Genomic DNA, 17,721 nt, shown 5'->3' on the forward strand with positions numbered 1-17,721 from the left:
GGACTTGTCGGTTATCTAAGAAGTCCTTTTTTTTCCCCCTTAGTATTCCGCTCTTGCTTATTCACCTTTTGACAATCAACTTCTACAGATCGAAGCATAGCTCGTATATGTTCATCATCCAGAGAGTACCCTTATATAAATAAAAAATGTCCTTAAAAATACATGGTGTCAATGTAAAATCTCCCGATCTTCGTCACAACAAACTGAACAAGACAGAGTTCCCATCAGCCACTCAGCCATGAGCTGAACTCCCCCTGTTGTAGGCGAAAAAGGCACAACAGAAAAGGAAAACCTCTCGGTCCTAACAAATTGTTATTTGTATCGACAGATCCTTTGGGACTCATTCACTTTATGCGAGCGGTGAAAATAACCTGGCCATAACATCAGCTCCAGTTCTGATATCGGGTAGGCTAGGGAAGGAGTTCTTAGAAATACTTGAACAAAGATGGTTTGGGTTCGCTATACGTATAACCTATCAGCTTGATTAGTACAGATAGTTCTCAGAACGTCCACGTCGCAGTCAAGTAAATCCCCATACCGAGATAAACAATCAAGGGTAGATATCCGCTGCACGCCTAGTCAGGTTTTATCGCATCTCACGGAGTTTGTAGAGTATCGAATGACTCACTAGTGAATAGCGACCCTTGAAACATCAATAACCTTGGAGATGCGCTCCTAAAGAGAAGGAATTATGAGTGGTTGTTACGCATGCTTCTGTTGAGGATTGTATGTCTAACCTTAGTCTCTTCCGAAAACTGAACCATTGCGATAGGCACGAGAATGTGTCGGTGTCCAGAGAGCTTCACTAGGAAAGACGGCAGTGGATAATAAATCTCAAAAGGATCAATTCTTGGTAGTTTGTTTGAGGGTAGAATTCCCAAAGCAAAAGGGAAGGCTGTCAGTTAAGTGAAAGCGGAGAATAGTTAGCGGAGAAGGAAGAAACATGGCGAAAGCTCAAACTTTTCGGGGGCTAAAAACAGCTGCCGCCGATAAACCAAACTCCGAGATTATTGTATTCATCCTACTCCCGCCTTTGTTAAAGATTGATTCGACCCTTCTCATTCTACCATAATCACTGTCTGATAATCCATGTACCATACTGTCAACAATTTTACATACTATCTACTAGCTACTTTTTGCTAAGTCGAGTACTAACCGATCACCGCTACGTAAGCGACGCCATGTCCGGTGCAAGGCATTGGTAAGTGATTTTCCCCATTTTAGGAGTTGTGAGAGCTTCAGAGATTCTAACAACCGCTATAGGGAGCAGGATAAAGAAGCCACCGTCTACATTGGCAATCTTGACGAAAGGGTCACAGATAGCCTAGTATGGGAGTTGATGCTGCAGGCAGGGCGCATCGTTAACGTTCACCTGCCGAAAGATCGAGTCACACAGTCCCACCAAGGTTACGGGTTTGTTGAATTCATCAGCGAAGAGGATGCAGAATATGCATCCCGAATAATGAACGGGATCCGTTTATATGGGAAGCCAATACGCGTGAACAAAGCGTCTGCTGACAAGCAGAAGTCGGTGGAAATCGGCGCAGAGCTTTTTGTTGGGAACCTTGACCCTATGGTCACGGAGCAAGTCCTTTATGATACATTCAGTCGGTTTGGGAACTTGGTCAATTTACCGAAGGTAATGTCGAATATCCGCCGTTTCTTAGGGGTGTGGGCTAATCTGGCTGCAGATTGCACGAGATGACAATAACTTATCAAAGGGATATGGATTTGTGTCGTTCGGCGATTTTGAGTCATCGGATGCCGCCATAGCAAACATGAATGGCCAGTACCTCATGAATAAGCAAGTCTCGGTACAATACGCCTATAAGAAAGATGGCAAGGGTGAACGCCATGGTGATCAAGCGGAGCGGATGTTAGCTGCGCAAGCCCGTAAGCATAATGTACGCCCACCGACTCAGCCTTTACAATCTCCATTCTCAGGTTCAGGGACCCCTATGGTACCCCCGGCTATGGCCAATGGTGATAGCTCTAGGCAGATCAGCACTGGTCCTCCAGACCTAGGGATGGGCAGAGGTGTTGCGCCCCCTAATGTTGGTTTTTCGAATGTGCCTCCCCCGCAACAACACAGGTCTGTTCCACCTGCGACACCTTTGGCAAATCCACCACCAGGCTTGCCAGCACGGCCTCCACCTTCACAAGCTGGCTATGGAGGTCCACCGCAGGCTTTCTTACCTCCAGCCTTCAACAATGCGGGTCAGCAACCATCTTTTCCTCCACAGCCAGCACCGCCTCCAGGCTTTGCTCCTCCCGGATTTAGCCCTCCTACTGGGAATGCTGGCCCCCCACCACCGTTACCCCCAGGATTTCAGCAGCCAGCCTATGGTCGAGGGCGCTAGACATTCGGCTCAAATGCTTTATTTCGAAGTCAAACGTCTACCCGATGAGTACTAGGTTCACAGGGGCGCTACTTGGACATGATGTGACAATTCATCGAAAAAGAGGCTCGAAAAGCTACGTGTGAAACGAGTACCCTTGGAAACTGGCAAGAACCAGACTCCCGGTTTTCACTCAGGGGGCATACCGACCTATCAATAACCCCGACTCCAGTACTGGACTCAGATTTAGCGGAGCACACAACATGTGTATAATGGAACTTCCCTTTTGTTCTCTTTTCTAGTGTTCATGGTTGCACCTTTCATTAGGTGCAGGCATTGCATGAAATAGAACCCGTGGTTTTAAAGCATATAGGCAGATCTCTTGAAGCCAGGTTCCAATGACAATGGGAATAAGAGGCAAGGTTATTTCAAATAAAGTGCTGGGCGAGAGCGCAATCACGACCGTCGATCCCTTGTGTATCTATAGCAGGTACTTGACCTTGCGCATTAAAGATATTTATGGCTTAAATAGAGGAGGGGAAATGAAATGAATTTTCGTCTGAAGTTTAGCAGATATATTGCCAGGGCTCTCGAAAAGCGGAAGAATGAAGAAAGGGCAAAGAATCAATGGTTTAATGTAATACGGTACAACAAGTGTCTCATGGCCAACATGTTATGAGAATGAAACAAACTTCGGGTCCTTGGGCCGGCCGTCGGGACCAATGTTATTCTTAGCAAAACGTTGCTCGGTATATATCCGGCGAGCTTCATCAAAGTCTATCCTTTGGCGGTTCATGATCTTCCTGATTTGTCGTTTAGCTTGGTTATCCAACCCAGCCCTAGTGTCACCATCTGCAATGTTGGCGGAGAGGTCAAACTGCGTTGATGTCAGCCCCGCCTCTAGGTCATCGGCAAAGCTAGAAGGTAGGCGATCGTATATGTAATCAGGGACTGGGATTAAAGACAACCATCGGGCCCGGGTAAGGTAGAGTACTTTAAACTCGTCAGCATGATATCCAGACCCGTAACTACTTTTTGGATTTGCTGGAGTGCAATGTACCTGTGCCACAAACCACAACAGAGATTGCCAAAAAGTATAGAAGATAGTATGCCATGGCAACTAGGTCAGTTGGATGGGTGCGAGGCTGTTCAAACGAAAGACAGGGGGGATGACGTTAACGGCTTCCTCAATACCGGATGTGAACGGCAACTGTTGAGAAGCTCAAGAGGCCAAAACTCCTTTCTAGATTCATGAATGAGGGATTCTCGGCTGGCAGGCAGCTGCCACCGTCAACAGCATATGATGCTTTTAAGATGGTACCACGACAACCCGGTAGCCTGGGGAGATCTACTAGTCACGGCGAACTGCGGAAGAGGCAAGTGGCTGAACACTTCTTGCTGCCTTCGATCTGAGGCAGCAACCCTGTTTCAGGCGCTAATCCTAAAGAGGTCCGCTTAGCGAGATCGCGGACTTCCATTCTTGGCGCTGGCACACACAATCCACGTTCAGTATACCAGCCTTTGTGTTGATAGATTTCGATCCGTCCTCAATCCACCAGCCCGAAAGAGATAATTTACAATGGCCGCCCAAAGACAGAACGTTTCCAGCGACCTGGTCTGGCAGCTCACCCGTACGTTTAACTTTTCTACGCCATACTTAGCATCCATACTCACTCTCCATCCATTTACGTCAATTAATCTGATACCTTGGAAATCCAACTAATCCTATGGTCGTGAACAGGCAACCAGAATGCTTTTCTGGTCAAGCGTAACAGCGGTGGTGGCTCTCAGTTCTCCCGTGATCCTTTGAACCTGCAGAACAAGCACTCTTTCAAGGTACGAGAGCCCCAAGGCCTATGATCTCCATACAAGGCTGTTTTCAAGTTTCTTATTCTCCAAGCTCAGAGTGCCAATGACTAACCAGTGATACCGCTTGATTTTAGTACGCCGGATACGCCAACACCAAGGTATTCTCGCCCTGTGGCCACCGATGACTTCACTTGTATACCTAGACTTTGTTTTTTAACCACGATAACAGGCTGTTGGTGTGCAGCCCACTGAAAACGGTGGCGTTGTTGTTATTACCAAGAAGTCCGGCAATTCCCAGCAGCCCGGAAAGAACGCCGTTCGCGTGACCTTTGGACCCAAGGCTTCCTCTCGCAAGTAAGCAGAACCGATCGCCTCACTCTCCATGGGCTGAACAATCGAATATCCCGTTGTGCTTTTGCTAACTGGATGGTTGCCACTTTTGCTAGGATCTACAAGGGTGTTGCAGACAAGACCGCAAAGAACGGCTACCGTGCTGACCTCCGTGAGGACGCTGTTGCTCGTGTGAGCGCCATTCGCCGTTCTCAGAAGCCTAAGAAGGATACTCCTCCCCAGAAGCCCAGAGGTGCTCAGGCCCGGAAGGCCGTTGAGCAGGAGTCAGCATAAATGATAGGACTCGGAGACGAGTAGTCGCAAGGGTTGGGCGCATCAAGCATAGTGGCGCCATGCTGGTCAAGGGCGGAAGCGTCCATGTAATTTAGCAATACTGCTACGGGGGCAAATGTGCACCAGGCCATTCAAAAAGAGATTTAAAGAACCAAAAGACAAAAACAAAGGAATCACGAAATATGAATACCCCATCCCCCGGATCTCCACCCTTGACTTGTGTAGTCCGATTGACGGGGGAACGATCAAACTCTACATTGTAATCTCATTCTCCAACTGGTGTTGTGCTCACAAGATTTAGCACGTGCTTCAGAACTCTTACAGCCGATGTTCGGGCCGACGGGAAACGAAAGGTTTTGGGAGGTTAAGCACACAGCTGCCTTTACCCGTAAATATATTCAGATCACCCGCCTTTTCCCGAGGTCTCAACGGCCGAATGGTACATGACCGGGTGATGTCCTCGGGCATGGTAGTAGGATCTAGGAATAGAGGAATTGCCGGAGTCTGGGCCATCGACTTTTTCGGGGGGGGCCGTGAGGAAGTTAGGGGCCTGGTATGGGTGGCCGGGATGACTAGGAATCACCTATTGTTCCCATGGATCAACCCATAGCCCCGGTACTATTTTGTTGTGTATGTATGTATGTAAATATATGACACCCAGGCATGCAGTCTCTGGTGAAGTACGCATGCACCCAAGAGGTAGGTACTTGATGTACTATATAGTGTACATAGTGATGTGCAGGACCCCCAGTATCTAGGCAGTGTGCCATAAGGAAATTGTCGGAATCTGTCGAGTAGTAGTGGTACTGGAGATTTGGTGAAATGGTGAAATGGTGTAATCCGTATTAGTCAAATGATAATAATTGCTGTGGATATGATTGTCTAGTAATGTTAGTTACTCCGGACTCTGGGTTCTCCACGTGTGATTGATCTTGAGGAGCTGTCATTGTCATACCTGCATGTTGACGCTCTGAGTATTTAAGAAATATAAGAGAGGATATATTTATATATATATGGATTCTCCTCAGGAAAGATTACTACTGGGCGTACGATATCTACCTCGAGCGGTTTATACCTGATTACTTCCGTACCCCTCCTTCCCCCTCTCCCCACCACCCTTCTCCCCTCTTAGCTTATTTACCCCTCTTTCCCTGCCTTGAACTCAACTGTTCCTTCCTCCCTCCACCACCACCACCCCCCCACATTGACGGTCTCTCTCCATTTCTTTGTCTTCCTTTTTTCTTCAAACTCCCCAGATCGCTAACACATCTCTTCGTTTATAACGGAACAGACCAATTCAATTGTTTGATTCAAAAGCCTCTTCCATCATGGTCAAAGCTGGTGAGTTAGCAATCTTTAGCAGATGACACTCTCCATGGGCACTAACTTGAAGCTCTAGTGGTACTTGGAGCTTCTGGTGGCATTGGCCAGGTATGGATATCCCTACACCTGACCACCCTGGTCTCATTGTGACCCTGTTTGATGCTGACTATCTCTCAAGCCACTGTCTCTCCTGCTGAAGACCTGTCCTTTGGTTGAAGAACTTGCTCTCTACGATGTTGTGAACACTCCTGGTGTTGCTGCTGATCTCTCCCACATCTCATCTATCGCTGTACGTTGTTGCCGTAATGGGAATTGCCCGAGGGAAAGGGCGAAAAATGGTATCATACTTACCTGAGCGATTAGAAAATCTCCGGCTTTCTGCCCAAGGACGATGGGCTGAAGCAAGCCCTTACTGGTGCTAACATTGTTGTCATCCCGGCCGGTATCCCCCGTAAGTCCTTACCCTTTCGCATTGCTCCTCGTATGTTCGCTGGTGGTCGGTTTTCTGATAGCTGATAGGCAAGCCTGGTATGACCCGTGACGATCTCTTCAAGATCAACGCCGGCATAGTGCGAGACTTGGTCAAGGGGATTGCAGAGTTCTGCCCCAAGGCGTTTGTTCTGGTTATCTCAAACCCTGTGAATTCCACTGTTCCTATTGCTGCAGAGGTGCTCAAAGCCGCTGGCGTCTTTGATCCCAAGCGCCTCTTCGGTGTCACCACTCTGGACGTCGTTCGTGCAGAGACCTTCACCCAAGAGTTCTCGGGCCAGAAGGACCCTTCTGCTGTTCAAATCCCAGTTGTGGGTGGCCACTCTGGCGAGACCATTGTACCCCTCTTCAGCAAGACTACTCCCGCAATTCAGATACCGGAGGAGAAGTATGACGCATTGATCCACCGTGGGTTGTCCCAGAGAATTTTATGAATATCTGGCTGTAAACACTAACTATACTTAAGGTGTCCAATTTGGTGGAGATGAGGTGGTCCAAGCTAAGGATGGCGCTGGTTCCGCCACCTTGTCTATGGCCTATGCCGGTTACAGGTAGGGATGCTGCGTGCCGTGAAAATACCCGCTGCTAATACGCCATAGGTTCGCCGAGAGTGTTATCAAAGCTTCGAAGGGTCAAACGGGCATTGTCGAGCCTACCTTCGTCTACCTGCCTGGAATTCCCGGCGGTGATGAGATTGTCAAGGCAACTGGCGTGGAATTCTTCTCTACTCTTGTAACCCTAGGAGTAAGATTCATTTCCTCACATAATCTCCTTTTAAATCACGGTAGGCTAACGCTATTAAACAGACCAATGGCGCAGAGAAGGCTAGCAACGTCATTGAGGGCGTGACCGACAAGGAGAAGAAGCTCCTCGAGGCTTGCACGAAAGGCCTTAAGGGTAATATCGAGAAGGGCATCGACTTCGTTAAGAACCCACCACCAAAGTAAACTCGCCCACCCCCGTTCATCAGTTGCAGGATTCCCACTCACCAGTCGGTAATTTGCCATCTATATCGCACTCCTGTCTCCACCGAAAGGACCTCGTACTTTCGGTGACTTACTTTGCAAATCACGAAACTGAAAGAACCCCGCTAATCATTGATACCTGGGCAAGATAGGCTTTGAAGCATAGGATTATTTAAAGACGAATGGATGAACGTGGAATCGTGTCGCTCCGGTGGAAGGCGATAGCAGAGACAGGCAGAATGGAAACGAATTGTACTCATACCTGCACGAACTCATCTCTATGTACTGTAAGAACAGGAAGAGTGGTCTGTGACCCGATTGTAGAGCGTTAGCCGATTCGGTTACCCAGTCTATCTGATGCTGGGCTCGGTTTTCAGGCCCTTTTGCTGTATTGCCCCAAGGCTATATCCGCTGCGAGAATGGGCATTTCATTACGTACAGGCCAGCTGTTCGCACTCCATTCATGATTTGGGTTGGACTGTTTTGATCTGAAATGTTGCTCCCGGAAGCTCACCCGTCTCGGCCTGAACAGTAGTATCGATTCCCAGGTTTGATAAAGCGCCGCGAATGACACCACACGGGAACCATAAATACTAGAACTTGGTTAGATAACAGCAATTACTAGCTAATTAAGGGGTCAAGTAACTGATATTCCCATACCGCCTGAGCCATGGACACCGCCTCGCTTCTCACAGACATGCTCATCCTTGCAAATGGCCGGAATGAATTATCGGTCAGAACATATACCCCCTGTAAGAGTTTTTCAGTCAGCCCTCTTTCTTCCTCAAGGCAGGGTTTGGCGTGCGACAATAAACTCATGTCCGTATGGCGGCGTGAATATGCATACCCGATGATTGGTCTTCAAATTATCGACCTGCTTCTTGAAAAGGATGGTCCATAAGTCTTTGCACAAAAACTTGATAACATCGAGATTATCCGAGAATCTAGGGCGGTCTCGAGAGAATCTACAGAGAGCATAAGCGCAAGGGCACCTGGTTAGCCTGGATCTAGATAGAACTGAATGGGCGGGTATTCTTGCCCCCGGTACCGCAGCTTACCTTTCTGCGAGGCCTTGTCCAACTCTGTATCCAAGAGATTCGAGGCGGAAAAATGTCGTTTCCCTAATCTCATCATCATCGGGAATTGTATCGTCAGTTGAAAGTTCCTTCGCCAGGCGTTCTGCCATAGGTACTAGCTCGACTAGGAGAAAATCAAGACATGAAGCGCTTAAAGCCCGTGCTTGTGGCTCAACCGAAGCTGGAGTATCGAACGACATCACGGTTGAACTTTGTTCGTTGTTGACCCTTGTGAAATGAAGATGGGCCCCGAGATGGGTCCGCAGCTGGTTGGAACGCAGTAACAGCGGTTATCTTTAGAAATTAGCCGTCGTATCTCATACCCCTCCATAAGATCATAGGAGAATTCTGACTTAATTCCACCACTGCGTGACAGAGAATGGGTGACGGAAGGGGTGGTTAGTTGCTACCTCGGCCGCGGCTGATCTCCGTTAACTAGATAGTAAAAGAGTGTCGGCAGCAAGCGGTTCCGCTTCCAGCCTAAATTGAATTTAGTTTTATTGGGTAATTGTCCAAACGCTCAAGGAAACTAATTAACCCATTTATCTAATTCGCATGAATTTGTCCTAAAGCATAGGCCACGATTAATGAAACATAAATAAGTGTTTCCTTTTGTTCCCTCTTGCAATTAAGGTTCGAAACTTATGCTTCCCGAGAAGACCCTATGCTAGGCGAGGACTTGCTACATTGAGGCCAGAAAGGACAAACGATAAAAGGTAGAGTTCCGATATATCCCATATTCGAAAATGAAGTGAATGAATTCATTTTCCAATTGAACTTATGCAATGTTATCAAACACCAGAAACCGAATGCGCCGCGACACCGTTAGATGCTAAAATTGATAAAGTGAGATTATGCATTATAGCCACTTGTTTGGGTTGGAGATTCAGAGCTAGTCTGACCAGCACGAGGAGCAGCCTTGCCATTTGCTAAAGCAATGTTGTATGAACTTTGAAATTCTTGCCGAGGTAAAGGTCGATTTAGCAAGTTCAAAGCTGGCCGTTTGGGCGGTCTTACAGGAGAACCATCGTCATTATCGTCATCGCTCCCCGTAAGGTCAATAACCTGGGCTGCAGGACGCTTGTTTGTTGACAAACGAGCTACAGATGATGTCGATGAAGGCTCCCGTGATTGAGCTGGGGTTCTTTGTAGAGATAAACTCGCGGCTGGAAGAGATTCCTGTTTAACGGGCGTGTTTCCAAGTTCCTTTATCTCTATTAAATCGTCATCGTCTGACTCAGGAGTAACTCCACCAGCTTCTGAATCGTCGTCGACTTTCGGATTTGACCATCTGCCGTCTGGCTCCATAACAACCTGTTCAACATCTGGAGATGTTGAGCGAAGTATATCATCAACATACCTGTGTTGTCAGTACCAGAACCAGAACCAGAACCAGAACAGCAACCGCAACCGCAACCGCTCCACGTTGAACTTACTGATCGATTTGTAATGACTCAAAGCTGGTCGCTTTAGAACACACGGGGCACGACCACGTTGGGGCCTGTTCTTGCAATTGCAGGAAAGAGTATGCATCAAAGCATTGATTATGAGTGCATATAACTGAACGGCAGGGGACCGCGATTCGAAGAGTAGATAAAGGACACTTCAATGACATGACGCTAGATGTTGCAACGATGTCCGTGTCATCCGCTCTGCTTTTCACTGCTCGCCTTTTAAAATTGGTCCTCTAATAGATACCCAAGAGGGGCGAACATACTTTCTCGTAGTACTTGGTCCTTCGAGATTGTCTTCCTCATCTTCAACTCAGCTACAAGTTCCTCAACTGGATGTCGCTGAACGAGACTGACAAGCACAAAGAATCTCTAATAGTAGGTCAGCACTGGACGCCTGATATCAGAATTGAGAGTGTGTTAGATGGGGAGGGAAAGAACACGGGATAAATAAATCAACCCGGTTCAACGCTTGCCTTTGTAGTGAGGGCATAGGTCATCACAATATGGTTCGGATATCCAGGTTTCTTGCGAATATAGTCAGTCACATCAGCTGGTCTCGTCGTACCTGGTTTATTTTTCAGTCCTCGCAAGTTAGCCTTCACCTCGTCGAGATTTGCTTTCAGCTCAACTTGGTGAGGGAAAGCAATATCCGATTTCGTATACTGATTAAGCCCAGTATCTGCAGCACAGTAAACCATTACCCTAAGGTTCGGATCGGCCTGTAACCTAGAAGCTACATCTTGGTTTAGAACCACTCTAAGTTCTACACTGTCCCTAGTCTGCTCGCGTACTTTGCGATATTAGATGGGAACGGACATGGCAAACTGAGGAAACACCCGAGAACTCACCTTTGCATTCCACAACAGGTGTAAGCTGTTGGAAAATAGTGTAGAAAGGACTTTCTTTGAAATTTAGCCGGCCTAGAAGCAAATGAGAATTGGCCCCGGAATTTAAAGACATGAAAATCGGCATCGGGAGGATACCAGAAGTGAGCCCATGCGACGTCATTGGCGTGCTCAATGGCGATGGCCGGTGTTGTGTAGACAAGGCTTGATTAGCTGGAGGAGACTGATATTGGTGACTAGGTAATGACTGTGGCGTTGAAGGCTGCGGCATTGATCGATGTGCTGTGGCGTACACGGCTCTCTTTAGGTTATCGTATCGCTCAATTTGTCCTCCTTGATTGAGCCTCTCAATGACTAGCAGATCCAAGAAACAGTTAGCTTTCTATACATTTATTAACCTTCTGTGTGCTTCAAGCGAATACTATTGGAAGCCCCGCTGTCTGGAAACCAAAACCGAGAAAATATGAGGGCAACAGACAGTCAATGATTCGAAGCTGAAGCGAAGCTTTCACTCCAGAAACAGCGAGCCCCTCACTTCTCAGTATCTCCTTGAGCTGCGCGTTCGTCATTGTTTTCACCAAAGCAACCACGCTTTGAAGCTCGGATGACTGGCCAACGGAGGCCATGATGGTAGTAAGGGTGGGGCGGTCGGCCGTTATAGCATTCAAAGAGTAAGAAGGATTTCAAGAGGTGATTCCAAAACAGGCGCGCAATATCTGGCGACTCTGATAAAAGACATCTCAATCCTTCTGTTTCCTTAGTTTGGCGAAGGCAAAAAGAGACAAGATATAAAAAAGTTCCAAAAGTAAACCTCGCTGTAAATTAGTACCAGGAGACTGATTTAATGAAAAGAATAGAGCTTCGGTTGGCACACACCCCGGCTGGGATTGCTTTGCGACTGCGGTCGGCGATGATTGCGGAGGTGGGAAAACGGCCTCCGATAGGATGACTCTTGATATCCACCGCCAACTGTAGAGAAGGTTCATGTTTCAGAGCGGCTAATCCAAAAAGGGAAGGAAAAAAAAAAAGACTGACCACAAGAAGGTGAAGGCCGAAGAGACTTCATTGCATAACACATTTACAGAACCCATTCTCTGCTTCTGTCAAACTTCTTATAAATTAGGATCACACGTTTATCCTAGTATTATTCTCCTCCTTCTTTTATTCTTTCATCGAGATGGCAAAGAGTGTCCGAGCAAGTGTCCAAAAGCGCAATAGAGCGAAACTGCGAGCCACTGTCTTTGGGCCAGTTGTTGATGCACGAACTGAAAGACTCTCTGCTAAGCTGCAAGAGCTTGCCTCCCAGCCAAAACCAAGTAATGAAGAGAATTCAGATATGGCTCTGGGCATGAAGGGTAGGTTTTCCCTTTGATTTAGTTTTATTTTAATTTTGTTAATATATGCGCCCTTGTATTTGGCGAGGAACTCACGAAGTAATTGCGTTATACAGATCGCCAGGAAGAGATGAAGATATCACAAACAAATGAAGGTCAGCGTCACATACGCTCTCTAGTCAATTTCTCTGTATATTAAAGGCTCACTGTCTCTAGATATGGACATTGACAACGGTTCCATCAAAACTACTCAGAGTCGCTCTCACAAAGGAGGGCGGATTCATAAACGCCACAGCAACAGAAAGAACCGCTCGTCTATCGTGTTCCGTCCACACCAGTCTAAGAACAAGAAGGGTCCGAAGAGGAGGTGAAAGTTTTAGGCACCATTTATTTCATAAACACTTGATTGGCGTTCGGGGTTATCTACAACATCATCTCATTGTGTCTCCGTTATTATCAGCAACAATAAAAATTTATGAACCCAACAGCGTCACCCAAGGGTCCCATCAATTTTGGACAAATCTTCCTGCCTCCGAATATGGAGTCAGGCGAGGCTAGAGTGCCTCCGATTAGTTTATGTAGCCCCTGCCGTTCTGTAGTCCAAGAGGCGTTCGTAGCCCCTCTTCCTGCTGGGTACTCGCAGTGCCACCTGGCAGTGTCAGGAATGGGGAACACGGAATGCCGCATGATGGATGCACCTCCTCAAACAGAAGGCGGTGTGCTGAATATAGGTATTTTTTGTATACAGTAGCCCGATCGAAGTATACCCCCTTTTGAAGTTGTCACTATTTGCTTGATTTTCAGTGTTACATGGACAGTGTAACAAATTCGGACATGTCAGATTAGGTACAGTATATGCCAATATAACTTACTTGAAATTGCTCCAGCGTGTGGCAGAAGCCACCGAGAAATAGCCATGAAGGTTGCTACATCGAAGTGGACGATACTCATTGCCAACATACTCGTCCCCATATCGATTCTCGTCTTTTCCTCTGGATTTTTCCCCTATAAGACTTTGCTTCCGGGCTTTGCAACCCATGAACACATCAGTAATGGTCAAATCCCGCCGGGCGTATTCGACAAAGTTGTTTTTATGGTAGTTGATGCGTTGCGGAGGTACGATCGCAAACTTTACTGAGATCCCCGGTACTTCAGGCTGACTTTCATGCTAGCGATTTCGTCTATTCCCAACACTCTGGGTTTATATTCACTCAAAGGTTAGGAGGAAGAGGATTATCGTTTGATCCCACACACTAACAAGAGATCCATAGCTTAATTCGATCAGGCGCTGCTCTTCCATTCACTGCTTATGCTAGCGCTCCGACTGTCACAATGCCCCGGCTCAAAGCCATAACAACAGGGTCCGTGCCATCATTTCTTGATGTGATACTTAATATTGCAGAGGCTGATACCTCGTCGACTCTCATGCACCAAGATACATGGTTAGCGCAATTGAAAGCAAAAGGTGGTAAATTGGTCATGTATGGAGATGACACTTGGCTGAAGTTATTTCCTGGGATGTTTCGCAGGGCTGATGGGACTACAAGCTTCTTTGTGTCGGTCAGTACACTCCAATGGCACTGCCAGACGTGCAGTCATAGAGTGAGCTAAGCATCGTTGTAGGATTTCACAGAAGTAGACAATAATGTGACTCGCCACATCCCCAATGAACTCTTACAAGATGACTGGTCAGCTTTCATAATGCACTACCTTGGGCTTGACCATATAGGACACAAAGCTGGTCCTAATAGGTATGGTGCTACAACTGCTGCTGGATTTTGTAACATTCTCTTGACACATCTCTAGCCCTTACATGATAACAAAGCAACATGAGATGGATTCTGTTGTTAGCATGGTGTACACAGCTTTAGAGCAAGAGAAACATCTCGAAACAACCCTCTTTGTATTATGTGGTGACCATGGGATGAACGATGCTGGGAATCATGGTGGTTCGTCAGTGGGCGAGACTTCGCCGGCTCTGCTTTTTATCTCACCTAAATTTCAACAACTCGAAACTCGAAAAGATAGTCCAACGGAAGAATTCAGTGACCTACAATATTACCATACTGTTGAACAGACAGATATCACACCGACACTGGCAGGGCTCCTAGGCTTACCAATTCCCTTGAATAGCCTGGGTGTCTTTATCCCAGAGCTTCTTGCGATGTGGGATTACGGTAAGGGTTCCTTATCATTCTGAGCAAACAAAGGAGCTAAGTTATTACCCCGAACCTCGGCATCAGGACCGCACAGGATTCATATGCTACTCGAAAATTCCAAGCAGTTGCTTGAAGCCGTTAAAGGATCGTTTCCGAGTTACAGCTTTGAGTTTAATTTGATGCCTGCCATTTGTAGCTCTCAATCGTTGACCGATATTGAGCGTGTTCAGTGCGCTTGGTTCCGAGTGCATGAAATACTCAATGGTTCAGTTGTTGATTACGATAGCGAAGCCTCTTCAGATATTGAGTCTGCCCTTCTGCTGTTTTTGAGGAGTGCCCAGAGGCTAATGAGCAGTGCCGCGAGTGATTATAAACTTATAAGGCTCTATGTTGGGCTTTCCGTTGCCGGCTTTGCTATCTCACTTACCATTTTCCCAGTTAAAAGGCTGTTAGTGAATTTCACGCCGGCTGGAATGTTTTTGGGGTTTAGCATTCTAGGCTATAGCACTATGATGTTCGCAAGTAGCTACGTGGAAGAAGAACAGCAGTACTGGTACTGGATAACGATGGGATGGGTGATTTACCTACATGTTAAGTATGCTGGTTACTTCCAGGGCAATTCAATTCACAAATCTAGTCCAGTGGAAGGCTATTGGTCATCTGTACTTTCACTTCCCAGGTTTGGCGCAGCTGCGCTAGCAGTATCTTATCGAGTTCTGCGAAGATGGAATCAGACAGGCCAGAAATTCGCTGCTCAGCCGGACATTACCGGGTCCTTCTTTCCTTCGCACCAGCATACTTTGTGGGCCTTGGTGATTTTGACGTACGCTGATACTTGTGTGCACCTTCTCCTCGATCTTCCTGCATCAGTGCTTTGGTGTTTTATTAGTTGCGTGGTGACACTGGCAGCCTTTCTTTTCAAGTTATCATTGACGGCATCTGACTCTCCCGAACTTCTCGGGAACTCCTTCTTGCAGCCGGTGGCCATGGTGAGCGATGGAATGCACCTGCTTTATCATGCAAGAATAGTTCTTTGTGGGATATTTCTTCTCATGATATATTCCTTGTATGCCGGGAAAGCCCACGAATCGACCCACAAGGACAGAGGCAAGTATTGATCTCCAAAGCCTTACCGAATGATCCTAACAGAGAAAAGGGACACCGAGCACCATCTTTCACGAGACTCTCACTCTTTTTCTATTGATGCAATCGAGAGTGACGAACATACCCGCTTTTCTGATTTTTAGAGTACAAATCACCATCCTCGCATCGATGCGTTTATCAACCGTGGAACAAACCATAACCTCCCTGCTCATGCAATATGTGACATTTTACGCATTCGGAGGCTCAAATGCCATTTCGTCGGTCGACCTTTCAAATGCATATAACGGCATCGGCACCTACAGTGTTGTTATCGTCGGTGCCTTGACTTTCATCAGCAACTGGGCCGCCCCAATATGGTGGGTCTCAGCCAGTAGGCTGCTCCGTTCCTCGCAGAATCAGGAAGAAAAGGAGGCACACGTAACCATACTGACTCTTCATATGGCAACAATGTTAATGTCGGTGATGGCGGCGTGTACGACGTTAAGGACACATCTTTTTATCTGGACGGTCTTCTCCCCTAAATACCTTTATACTATGGCATGGGCAATTATCAACCACATTGTGGTAAATGTACTAGGAGAGATCGATTGGCGCTTTTTCATGGAAAGGTGAGCTTTCTACGGTATTATTCATAGGGAATCATAATTGCCAAAACAGCTCTAAGTCCGCTCGGTGTTCCAATGGTGACGAGTATGATGAGTCATTGACAAGTTAAAACGAGAGTCAACAGATTGTAAGACAAGGAATTACAAGAGATTATCGAAAAGATCGTCAATGGCATCCTTTTTCTTCTTCCTCTTCTTTATTTTACTCTGTTTTACGGCGAAATCCGTAATCTTGTTCGACTTCTTCGGGCTGGACTTCGGGCATTCTTCTAGCTTTGAACAAGGCTTCTCTAGAAATTCCCCGAAACCTAACAAAGCGTTATCTCGAGACAGAACCTCCCCAATATCTTCTGGACCGTCGATCCTAGCGTGTGCAGTGGCCCTACGGACTTCTGTCTGAGCTGCAAACTTCATTTGTTTGTCAATTCCTGTGGATTTTGCAAGACAAGCCAATGTGCCTAATAACACTGCCCCAAGAGTAGAAAATTGCCCATCGGCCACAACTGTCGAGAAAGCCCTAATTGATTGTTAGTTACCATGCTCACGTGACATGGCTTCTTTCCCAGAACTCACAGATAACACCTTGGAAGGACATGGTTCGCAAGGCACTGTATGTGTAGATCAGGAGATTCCGCCGCTCCGCTAGGTGATTGTATACGGTCAAGAGATCGCGCGAGGTTCCAGGTGGTACGCTTTAATACTGACAGCCACTTCCACCATTTGGTCTTCTTATGTTGATTCTTATTGCGGTGATATACCAATTTAAGCATGGAATGCACGGCATAAATCTTCTCTGCTTCCATTTCGATTATGCAATTTAACATAGTAGGTAACCTCACATACAGCTGAAGGGCGTCAGGCCAAATCCTCTTTCTTCAGGCCTTGCTCTTTTGGAGAGACTGGATTTCGAAGCTGGCGAGTTATTTGACTCGTGATGATTGCATGGGCCAGTCCTTAGAGCAAATAAACACCTTTTCTTTTCTTTTCTTCTGTCTCTCTTTGTGTGTGTGTGTGTGTGTGTGTGTGTGATCTCCTTTGGATCCTACACAGAGTGCGTTGTTTGGACATAAGATTTTTAGCTCACGGGTAGTTCGAATAAAGTGCTGGTGGGGCACTCCCAGTATTTAATCTTTCATCTCCCGAAGTCTAGACACATCTCAAGCTAAGGCTATGTGAATACTATATCTATGACGCATGGGCACATCTCAATTAGGTTATTGTAGGTACCTCACTTAACTTCACCTTGATTTCGTCGTTTTCTTGTTAATTGATGAATGCATTTTGTAACGTTCAAGAACGTGGGAAAGACCCGAATCTCTCAGAGAAAGGCTTCTAAGGGAGATAAACCCAACATTCAGACTCAAACCGGGACACCACATCCGAGCCTACCAGGGCGTAGAATGTTTTTCTCCTGCGGGTCAAAAATGTCGGTTGTCTCTCCAAGTAAACCTTGTACTTGAACAAGGAAATGGGAAACATGTAAGACATGAGACGAGTAAACGGGGATGGTGCGGGATGGTGCGGGATAGACTAACAATAATTCCCCTTCTTGCGCAACAGGCCGCAAATCAGACATATGCGAACAGATCTCCATA

The 17,721-nt window shown here is 46.7% G+C and overlaps 10 protein-coding genes across 10 annotated transcripts; 5 read left to right on the forward strand and 5 right to left on the reverse strand.

Moving 5' to 3' along the window:
* Positions 1-110: 110 nt before the first annotated feature.
* BDV27DRAFT_135168 (mitochondrial import receptor subunit TOM7) lies at positions 111-920 on the reverse strand. Its single transcript, XM_032068466.1, has 5 exons — positions 738-920; positions 629-675; positions 539-567; positions 436-472; positions 111-371 (listed from the first exon to the last, which is right to left on the reverse strand). The coding sequence occupies exons 1-5, from the start codon at positions 762-764 to the stop codon at positions 350-352; spliced, it is 162 nt and encodes a 53-aa protein (XP_031923136.1). The 5' UTR covers positions 765-920; the 3' UTR covers positions 111-349.
* Positions 921-1,181: 261 nt separating this feature from the next.
* Positions 1,182-2,360, forward strand: BDV27DRAFT_149033 (U2 snRNP complex subunit HSH49; the record flags this gene model as incomplete). The annotated part of the gene is made up of 3 exons (XM_032070996.1): positions 1,182-1,201; positions 1,264-1,639; positions 1,692-2,360. 3 exons carry the CDS (start codon positions 1,182-1,184, stop codon positions 2,358-2,360), a joined length of 1,065 nt encoding a protein of 354 aa, XP_031923137.1.
* A 501-nt stretch (positions 2,361-2,861) lies between these two features.
* BDV27DRAFT_46039 (DUF2015 domain-containing protein) lies at positions 2,862-3,655 on the reverse strand. The gene is made up of 2 exons (XM_032076688.1): positions 3,400-3,655; positions 2,862-3,332 (listed from the first exon to the last, which is right to left on the reverse strand). The coding sequence occupies exons 1-2, from the start codon at positions 3,452-3,454 to the stop codon at positions 3,013-3,015; spliced, it is 375 nt and encodes a 124-aa protein (XP_031923138.1). The 5' UTR covers positions 3,455-3,655; the 3' UTR covers positions 2,862-3,012.
* Position 3,656: 1 nt separating this feature from the next.
* Positions 3,657-4,931, forward strand: BDV27DRAFT_45924 (60S ribosomal protein L28). Its single transcript, XM_032076687.1, has 5 exons — positions 3,657-3,970; positions 4,081-4,175; positions 4,283-4,306; positions 4,378-4,502; positions 4,595-4,931. Exons 1-5 carry the CDS (start codon positions 3,919-3,921, stop codon positions 4,770-4,772), a joined length of 474 nt encoding a protein of 157 aa, XP_031923139.1. The 5' UTR covers positions 3,657-3,918; the 3' UTR covers positions 4,773-4,931.
* A 1,169-nt stretch (positions 4,932-6,100) lies between these two features.
* Positions 6,101-7,531, forward strand: BDV27DRAFT_162039 (malate dehydrogenase; the record flags this gene model as incomplete). Its single annotated transcript, XM_032073320.1, has 8 exons — positions 6,101-6,113; positions 6,172-6,203; positions 6,274-6,384; positions 6,459-6,546; positions 6,615-6,992; positions 7,051-7,135; positions 7,184-7,328; positions 7,391-7,531. 8 exons carry the CDS (start codon positions 6,101-6,103, stop codon positions 7,529-7,531), a joined length of 993 nt encoding a protein of 330 aa, XP_031923140.1.
* Positions 7,532-8,010: 479 nt separating this feature from the next.
* Positions 8,011-8,825, reverse strand: BDV27DRAFT_162040 (trafficking protein particle complex subunit; the record flags this gene model as incomplete). The annotated part of the gene is made up of 4 exons (XM_032073321.1): positions 8,011-8,142; positions 8,210-8,299; positions 8,397-8,514; positions 8,608-8,825. The coding sequence occupies 4 exons, from the start codon at positions 8,823-8,825 to the stop codon at positions 8,011-8,013; spliced, it is 558 nt and encodes a 185-aa protein (XP_031923141.1).
* A 417-nt stretch (positions 8,826-9,242) lies between these two features.
* On the reverse strand, positions 9,243-12,007 carry BDV27DRAFT_135177 (Siz/PIAS RING finger protein). Its single transcript, XM_032068467.1, has 7 exons — positions 11,960-12,007; positions 11,403-11,893; positions 10,928-11,278; positions 10,553-10,869; positions 10,343-10,448; positions 10,062-10,287; positions 9,243-9,985 (listed from the first exon to the last, which is right to left on the reverse strand). The coding sequence occupies exons 2-7, from the start codon at positions 11,548-11,550 to the stop codon at positions 9,478-9,480; spliced, it is 1,656 nt and encodes a 551-aa protein (XP_031923142.1). The 5' UTR covers positions 11,551-11,893; positions 11,960-12,007; the 3' UTR covers positions 9,243-9,477.
* A 2-nt stretch (positions 12,008-12,009) lies between these two features.
* On the forward strand, positions 12,010-12,865 carry BDV27DRAFT_135183 (DUF2423 domain-containing protein). The gene is made up of 3 exons (XM_032068468.1): positions 12,010-12,279; positions 12,375-12,413; positions 12,475-12,865. The coding sequence occupies exons 1-3, from the start codon at positions 12,102-12,104 to the stop codon at positions 12,627-12,629; spliced, it is 372 nt and encodes a 123-aa protein (XP_031923143.1). The 5' UTR covers positions 12,010-12,101; the 3' UTR covers positions 12,630-12,865.
* A 51-nt stretch (positions 12,866-12,916) lies between these two features.
* Positions 12,917-16,210, forward strand: las21 (mannose-ethanolamine phosphotransferase LAS21). Its single transcript, XM_032068469.1, has 7 exons — positions 12,917-13,374; positions 13,431-13,475; positions 13,530-13,818; positions 13,882-14,009; positions 14,065-14,435; positions 14,502-15,524; positions 15,574-16,210. Exons 1-7 carry the CDS (start codon positions 13,175-13,177, stop codon positions 16,131-16,133), a joined length of 2,616 nt encoding a protein of 871 aa, XP_031923144.1. The 5' UTR covers positions 12,917-13,174; the 3' UTR covers positions 16,134-16,210.
* A 57-nt stretch (positions 16,211-16,267) lies between these two features.
* Positions 16,268-16,929, reverse strand: BDV27DRAFT_162044 (uncharacterized protein; the record flags this gene model as incomplete). The annotated part of the gene is made up of 2 exons (XM_032073322.1): positions 16,268-16,643; positions 16,700-16,929. The coding sequence occupies 2 exons, from the start codon at positions 16,927-16,929 to the stop codon at positions 16,268-16,270; spliced, it is 606 nt and encodes a 201-aa protein (XP_031923145.1).
* Positions 16,930-17,721: the final 792 nt, after the last annotated feature.

The sequence above is a fragment of the Aspergillus caelatus genome (genome assembly GCF_009193585.1).
Source record: "Aspergillus caelatus strain CBS 763.97 unplaced genomic scaffold BDV27scaffold_231, whole genome shotgun sequence".
Taxonomy (NCBI): Eukaryota; Fungi; Ascomycota; class Eurotiomycetes; order Eurotiales; family Aspergillaceae; genus Aspergillus; species Aspergillus caelatus.